The sequence below is a fragment of the Aplysia californica genome, unplaced genomic scaffold (genome assembly GCF_000002075.1).
Source record: "Aplysia californica isolate F4 #8 unplaced genomic scaffold, AplCal3.0 scaffold00241, whole genome shotgun sequence".
Lineage (NCBI taxonomy): Eukaryota > Metazoa > Mollusca > Gastropoda > Aplysiida > Aplysiidae > Aplysia > Aplysia californica.
Window position 1 is genome coordinate 307,627 of NW_004797511.1, and position 9,068 is coordinate 316,694.

Consider the following 9,068-nt stretch of genomic DNA (forward strand, 5'->3'; position numbering starts at 1 on the left):
TCTCTCTCTCTCTCTTTCTCTCTCTCTCTCCTTCCCTTCCTCCCTCCCTCTCTCTAAAAAAATTGAAACTATAGGAACAGGCAATCATAATTTGAGAAAATGCATCAAATGGTTCGCTTCAAGGTTTTCCCTGAAGTTTGCAGAGGCCAGCTGACAGGGAATGGATGAGTTAATCCCTGTGCCCCGTCAGGCACGACGGAACTGGACACGGCAGACACAGCGCCCCCTGAGGGGACGTGCCGATAAATCTCGACCACAGCAGTCACACTAAAACTAGTAAAACTAAAAATGGGTCAGGTCACGAGGTGACCGAGGGGTAATTTTTATTTTTAAACTGATGACGGAGTGCGCAATAATTGATACGAGCTGTCAATTTCTGCTGTGAGTTGCAGCGGGTCAACGTTTGTGCGTGAGATTGAAGGGGGATGGGGGTGGTGAGGGATGGAGAGAGCAAGAGAGAGAAAGAGGGCAAGCAAGAGAGGGAGGGAGAGAGAGTGAGTGAGTGAGAAAAAGAATGGGGAAAGAAAAAAAAAGAGAAAAGAGCAGATGGGGCAACAGAGAGAAAGTGACATTTAGAGTAAGAGTTTTACGGCACTTACAGAACAATTAGGTTATAATGCGAGCGCCGAAGAGTAGAGGTGTAACGAGAGAATAACAACAACAACAAAAAAACAAGAAGGAGGGGAGAAAAGACGATGGATGTTTGATAGGAAATGGAGCAGACCACACAGGATCATTCGCTAACCACCTACGCGTCAAAATTATATCACTATCCAGAGGCCTATCTGCCAACTAGACCGAGACAACACCTGAAATGGAGCAATCTCTCTTAATAGCAAAGCAAAAGATTAGGCAACAGTAACATCACCAACAACAACAACAACAACAACAATAATAATTTTTAAAAAAAACAGAAAGTACAAAGAATACAGAGTGTTGGGGGTACATCTGCCAATCCCACGACACACATTATGGTTACACGATGAACCAAAGTTTCACAAACAAACCAGTCACCACACCCGAGCGGTCACCGCCAACTATCCACTTCAAACCATAAACGTAAGCAAAAACACACCCATGACAACATAATTATCCTACATACATCTCAGGAGTGAACGACAATGGGATAGTTTAGACAGGGGGTGGGGGGGGGGGCAAGAAAAGAACGATTGACACTCCATACTTCTATTTTTAGTTTCAAGGGATTCACACAGCACTCAAACTGTCAAATTTTTGTCAGAAAAAAGAGACGTTCGCGTAAAGGGTGAAAGAGAAGCACATTGTCATAGACAAGAAAACAGTATCTGGAGCTGATATAATATAAAAACAGCAAGACAGAAGAGATTTTTTAAAGTTTTAGTTAGTTTTATATTTTCAACAGAGCCTTGGAACAAAGAAAATGCCCAGAGGACTGGCAGAAAGCCATAGTGGTACCTTTATGGGGAAAAAAGGGCAACAAACGCGATTTCACAACATATAGAGGCATTTCATTGTTAAGCCACTCAGGAAAAACGTATGCAAAGATACTAGAGCAGCGCATAAAGACCTATTGTAGAGAGAAATCTGAGCAAAGCTCAGTTTGGATTCCGAAAGGGAAGAGGATGCACGGATGCCGTATTCGCATTACGACAGATATGCGAGAAAACAATAGAACACAACAAAGAGTCCAACATCGTCTTTATAGACCAGGAGAAGGCTTTTGACAGAGTAAACCAAATAGTGAGAAATTCAACATGAAAATAAGCACATCAAAAACAGAAGTTATGAAAGTGAGCCGAAGCCATAGTCCCCTGAACATCCATGTCAAGAGTAAACAACTGAAACAGGTGAAAGAGTTTAAATATCTTGGCAGCACTTTTTCTGAAAACGGGTCAATAGACAGAGAAATAGAAATGCGAACTCAAAAATCCAACGCTGTCACCTACCAGCTCGCACCCCTTCTATCTCATCCAAACATCTCCATGGACACAAAGAGACAGCTTATCACCTCAATATTCATACCAATATTATGTTATCAGTGCCAGACCTTGACCTTAAGCAAAACCCATGAAAGCAAAATCACCGCATGCGAAATGAAATGTCTCCGCAAAACCCTTAACATCACAAGACGAGACAGGCAGAGAAATGAAGAAGTAAGAGCAGCTATCGGCACCGAGTCCTGCCTGCGTTACATGGAAAGACAAGAGGATAAAATGGTTTGGCCACCTGTTACGCATGTCACCTGATCAGCCAGCCTTGAGAGCCTACAACACCAAGCACTCAGGCTATAAAGGAAGAGGAAGGCCACGCAAAAGGTGGATCGAGGGTGTCAAGGAAACCCTAAGAAAACATAACATCACAACTGATAGAGCTGCGGAGCTGGCCTACCATAGAAAACTGCATCTCCCCTCGACGCTTAACGGCAACAGAGGATGAAAAAGAAAGTAAGTTAGTTTTACAGGGCTTGTCACAAAAATGGGTAAAAAAAACTATAAAAGAGCTGAAGATTAGAGAACGGGGTAAGGACGATATAGGAAAAAAGGTTCAAACCACACAAGTGTAAGAGCACCTGCCAACCATCCAGTGAAAGAATTAGGGAAAGAGAGAAATACAGAGGGAGGAGGGAGAAAAAGACAGAGGGAGAGGAAGGAGGGAGGCACCCGCACACAACCGAGGAACACGATGGCTATTGTCAACTCTCTGCTCTATTGACAATTGACACAAACATCAGGGTTCATTTAAGGCCTGCCGTTGGTTGGAAAGCGTACGATAAACACTCGTGCGAGTGAGTGTTAGTGTTAGTAGAGGTTTTACGGAGCTCGCCACTGCATAAGGTCATATGAGCCCCAGAAGATTAGAGGTGTTACAAGAGAGTAACAAACATAAAAAGAAAAAGGGGAGAAGGACGATAGATGTTCAATAGGAAAGAAGAAGCGAGTGACTGTGAGTTTGTGTGTGTGAACATAATGCGTGAGTGTATACCTGTTTGCCGGGAAGGGAATACACTCCAGTCTGGAGCGTGCGTATTAAAATTTATTCTCACTTTTAACATTTAACGTTCTGTTGAGCCCAGGCGTCACAATATTTAGTAACATGCATCATCCATCATTGATCACAACGCGGCTGTAGACGGTTGTCTAGATCCTCACGCCGTTTGTCACAGGAGACAGCCCATTCAGAACAGCAGGACAAGCAATATTTTGTTGTAAGTAAAAAAAAAATCAAACGGAAAAAATAAACAGAAAAAACAAGAACTAATTTTCCACAGGTAGAGCAAGAAAAATTGATCCCATTTCCAGTCATAGCCCATACTTCCAACACTCTGGGATACCCTTTTTTAAAACCTTAAGTTCTCCATTCCTTGATAGAGTACAAAAAAATTGTTCACAAAGTATCTTTTCACGATATGAGAAACTTAGTATGAAATATTTCATTCCACATCTTTAAAAAAAAACCTGAAAATAAATGTAGGGTGGAGGTGATGTATTGATTACATTGTATATTATATACATGCTACGTATCCCATGGACAGCTAGAAAAACAAATGAAGAAGTCCTGGTTGAAGTAACAACTTATCACGAATATATGAAAACGACAGGCAAATTTCTTCGGACGCACAATGCGGAAAAAAGCATTAGAGAATATTGTAACAACAGGAAAGTTTGATGGAAAGAGAGGCAGAGGCAGACAGAGGGATAAGATACTGGACAAGATGACAACATGGTTGGGAGCAGCAAGAACAACAGACACCATTGCTACATCGAAAGACAGATGGAAGTGGAGGTCCATGATCGCCCATGCCAGTCGGCAAGGCACCGGATGATGATATATATATATAATATATATAATCATTATTCTGAATACAATAAATTATTATACTGATGGTTAATATGAACAATAATTTGTAACAGTCAATAAACATTGCAGATTACATAGATCATTACATAGCCTGATGGACCTTCACTATCAGTGGTCATCAGCTTTACATGATGGCAACACCAGATGATCATCGAGGTCATAGCTAGAGGCAATTCCCCTGCATAATAACACTAATGAGACTAGTCTGGACCGAGATGTGGAAAGGATTGGTGGGTGGGGGGGGGGGGGGTTTGGAGGGTTGTACAAAAAGACAATCTTGAGACTGTCCTTTTGAATTTGGTAAATCAATTCTTATTAAATTCTAGCTTCCTGCTTGTCAACTGTATTATTTTTTCCCCTCCTCTGTTTTAAACATGTATCGAAACAGACAAATTATAAAATACTTGATGAATACACTTCGCGCACTCATGGTATTTTCCTCGAGACTTAATCATGCTATACATGATGTAACATTAAATATCAGGAGCAATTATTTTTGTATGATTCAAGAGTTCAGAAATTTTTGACTGGCTCCCATTCTGTACCTTGTTCAGCCTTGTGTGCTTTATAAAAGGGCTGCACATAGTTTTCAGTGAAAGGTATCTCTAACATTCAATTCATTTTAACCCAATGCACACTGCCGAATTGATGCATTTGATTAAATTTTTAATTTCCTGACTGTGTTTTTTAAGAGATGACCTGATGTTAAATATACGACCACAAACCATTCTTGCTGTCTCCAGTACAATTTTCATAGATCATAGATTCTACTTCAAAAAGTTTTCACTTAACTTCACATCTAACTTTTCAAGTGCAAAACTGAAGGAAAAAAACAACAAAACAGTCACACTAGTAAAGAGGGCGCAACTGTCTACCACTTGTAAGCAACGGAAACTCAAAAATTATGTATTTTGTCTGGAATCACAAAAACCATATGGATAAAATGACTACAAGAAGTGGGGGAGAATTTGGACAGTAGAGCCAATATCCGTCCAATCCTGTCAAACTACATTATTCATATATATATATATATATATATATATATGACAGACACGGTGATATGAACCACCAGCTTAAGTTACCTCAAAGAAACCGAAATTAGAGTGCCCTGAACTCTCTGACACGTTTGACAATCATATTCAAACCATCCGGAAAGGTCCAGAGAACGATAATTGCAAACATATCTGACCCCCCCCCATACACACACAAAAAAATGATCCTCCAACCTGAGACACTCTCAAACTTCAGAGCTTTAAAAAACCAAGCTTTTTTAAAAGCTCAGGGCTGACTCATTCTGCAGCCTTTCTACTGCTACCCTTTGACTCCTTCTAACAGCTGTCTTTCAGCCACACCCCTGATTTTCTGGTAGGAAAGATCTACACCTCTATATATATATATATATATACGTACACAATACTTGTAAACATGGGCTCTCGTGGCCTAGAGGTTAAGGTATTGGCCTCTCATTCAAAGGTCATGGGTTCGAATCCGGGTAGCGACCGAAAAATTTTCTTCTCTAAAAAGTGTTCCTTTCACCTCCTTTCCGGCTCCCTAGAACTTAAAAGCAATGTTCTGTTGTCTGCTTTCGTCTCCTCTTTCTGCCCCCATCCCCTAACCTCCTTTGCCCCCCTCCTCTGCTACCCTTTGACTCCTTCTAACAGCTGTCTTTCAGCCACACCCCTGATTTTCTGTTAGGAAAGATCTACACCTCTCAAACCTTCTCGGGCAAGGGCGAAAAATCTCGGAGGGCCCCTGTGCAAGTTGCGCACGTGAAAGATCCCTCGGTGGTCTAAAATCTATAAGAGTAGGCTTCGGCCGCCACCCGGGGAAAATTCAAAATTTCCTCATAACTGAAAAAGTTTAATGTGTCCAGCACGCTTATATGACCTTATGCAGTTGCGAGAGCCATAAAACACTTACCAAAATAAAAAACAAAATGAAAAATTTGTTTTATATATTTAACAGACATTTTTTTACCGGCTCCCATTCTGAAACGAAGAAACTCCTACAAAAAAACGTGACTATGGTGTCATATTAAATTCTACCAATTCAATGGCCAGTTTTGCTGATAAACAACACAGCAGCGGTTGATATTATTATTATTAATTGGCCACAATGACAGTTGTTGGGTTTATAATTTTTATCTCTACATTTATAAAATCATTCCTCAAGCCATGAGCAAAGAATAACTGATCTGATTGGTTTTGTGAAATAATTCATTAATGAATTAATGCTCCCAATGAACTGTTACGGTTTAGAATTGAGGAGGCGGACTGCTTCAACCCGCCTCAGGGTCAATCTTAGCTGGGCTGAGTATAATTTTTGTTTAATCTAATATTAATGTGCATGCGTCCCATGAAAGAAGGACAGACTAAAAAAAAAAACACTTCCAGAAACAGGATCCAATGGAGACTTTCATCTTTTGTATGCTACGGCAAATACCCAAACATTACATCACAGACTTTGGCAGATGCTGCTCTACCTTAAAAATTGCTCCAAAAAATTCTAAGTTTCAATCAATGAGGTTGATATGACATGAACAGATTTTCTGCATCATAAATTTTAAAAGAAAAGTCCAGACAAGGGATGCTGAGCCTTCATAGTCTCAAGCAAACTGTTTAAATGTCGGCAAAATGTAATGAATTTCTACTTTTTTCTTTAAATCAAAACAATAAAAACACATCATACTGTTAACTTTCAGGCTGCACATTGAAGAACTCTCCTCAATAAAGAAGGTATCGGAAAGGGTGGGGGGGGGGGATATTTTGACCCTCTGAAATCTCTTAAATTAAACTATTTATACTTGAAATGCGTTAAATGGTACCAAGCTCGAATTATTGCAACATAGTGTCCAAATTGTGCTTTCTTTTTGCCACTTAATCAGATCACAAAAACAACAAAAACTAATGTTACAAAAATCGAAACCCTCAACATTCTCCCTGATCAAACGATCACATCACAACTTAAGAAAGAGGTACGTGTAAAAACTGATATCACAAGTAAACTTAAAATCGAAGTGTTCAGCAGCAGCGTTCTGGAGTTCTCTACAAGACAGCTGAGTCAATGACAATTTGGACACACATTGTGACTATACACTATACTTTTTTAAAGAGTGAAGAAGAAAGAATAAGTTCCCGCCACATAAAAAGTTGGTGCGTTATGAAGATTAAATTGCAACATTTCATATAAAAAAGCATCCATAGTAACTTACTTTTTTATTTTATCCAGTCTCATCTGTTCCTGCTCCACGTATGAATTCAATAATGAAGCAATATCCTTTTCTGCATAGAGGGCTGTTTGCAAGTGAGCATTTGAGGTGAAAAGTTCACCTCGCAACACGCTCACAAATTGTGTCAACAAGACAACCACACACTTGATACTGAAATGCATTGTGATAACTGTCTTCATCAAGGTACTGTTGCTCTGAAACAAAATAATAACATGTCACTGCTGGATGAAAGCTTCCCAGAAGTAATAAAAGCTAAATATACACCTAGATCACAGCACAAACAACTAAAATCTAGATCTACACTTTGCACTGCCTGCTGAAAAAAAACATGCATGTATAATTACTCTCAATCAGAGTTCATAGTCTAGATCTACATCTAGATTCTAGATCTAGATCTAGTATTAATTGTTGTGTGAGAAGCTGACAAAACAAGTCCCCAGGAAACCCTTCAAACTTGTACAAGAACCTCTGTCCGGGTCATCTTTGACAGAAACAATTTCCTCATTGAGAGAATCAATGACCAACTGTTTGAAGTTAATACTGATTGTCATGGTAACCTGGTGGATTAATTGTCTTAATGAGTTTATCAGGTATTTAATTGGTAAAAGTACATCGCATACCACTGTGATTCGATATTTACAACTTTATTGAAAACTCTTGGATCTGAAACTGATAAGTTCCCATCTAAATTACCACTGGCACTGGCACTGTTCATTACAGTATTAGACTCTAGATCTAGATTCTAGATCTATATCTATATCTCTAGAATCTATATTAGATCTAGTCTAGTTCTCAAAACCAAATCAAATTATTGAACTTGTGGGTGTTCTAGTTGTACGAAAGCTGATGCTTTGTTCTGGGGACAGCTGATAGATCTAGGATTGCATTCTACTTAACTGTAATCTAGATTCTAGAATCAGGAATTTGGAGCTATCATTGATCGATCAAAACTCTCTACTCACAGTAACAAACAGCGCATGCATGAGATAAGACAAAAGTTACGTTGCTGTCCTGACGTTCAAAAGTTATCTGAAGTTTGAGTACACTCTTAGAACTGTCAACAATGAAAGCAGAAAGACAGACACAACTTATAATGTTACTCACACTTACAGCGACGCAGCTTCTAGAACTGCACACGTTGGCAAGTGTGTACGTGACTTTTCTGGTGCCCCCAGACTCGAAGAATTCAGTGAGCCAATCGGCGATGCTCGGCAGTCGGCAGCAAGACCAGTTACCCTCTTTTCGCTCGGGTTCACCCCGCTCTCATAGCCTACCTAGTCATCACAATCTTCTCGTCCTCCTCGCCTCTCCCGGTGATTCCCTGGGTCAAACCCATTTTCATTCATTGCCCAGATTTTTGTATTTTGCCAACTATAAAATTTGAGCAGTTTACGCTGCGTTTTGTAGCGTGAAGAAAAAAACGAATATTATTTGTTTTACGGTTTTATGGTTTGTATTTTTGTTTTGCTATAAAGCTATTAGATGCAATCACAGAATTCTATAAAAATGAAAAAACAAGAAGCTAAAATGGGTGCTCTTTTTTTGGTTCAAGAATTGACTGTCAGCCAAGCTCCTTGCTGTCAGCTCGCAGTAGACCTTGAATCAGAACCTCAAGTTGCAACAGAGAGTACATAACTTGTATGTATTCATTATAATTAAACATTCTCTAGTAGCAACAAATGCCTTCAACGGTTCAAAGACACATACTTGAAGCATTACTGGGTTTTTTGAGAGATTACATTCTTTTTCTATTTTAACAAGCCACAATACAGCATTCATAAAAATTGGATTTTACTCCGAACTCCCAGTTTGAACTTGAAAACAGATGGATAGCCCGCTAAATCTGGTCATAATATATGACCTATAAAAGTTGGGTCAGTCCATTAGACAATAATAGGGGTAATTATTACACATGTTAGTAGCCTTGCCTATGGACAAAAGCGGCCGAAAGTTTTGTGGCGCTTCCCGATGAAACGCATAAAATTTCTTGTTTTCGTTGTAG

At 39.5% G+C, this 9,068-nt stretch overlaps 1 protein-coding gene across 1 annotated transcript in view; it reads right to left on the minus strand.

Moving 5' to 3' along the window:
* LOC101848359 (prolyl 4-hydroxylase subunit alpha-1) overlaps positions 1-8,404 on the minus strand; it is a 61,479-nt gene extending 53,075 nt beyond the window's left edge. Inside the window, exons 1-2 of the mRNA XM_013083548.2 lie at positions 8,171-8,404; positions 7,049-7,260 (exon numbers count right to left, since the gene is read on the minus strand). Coding sequence (XP_012939002.1) covers positions 7,049-7,245 — 197 coding nt within the window. The 5' untranslated portion in view covers positions 7,246-7,260; positions 8,171-8,404. The remainder of the gene's footprint in view (positions 1-7,048; positions 7,261-8,170) is intronic.
* Between the last annotated feature and the right edge of the window lie 664 nt (positions 8,405-9,068).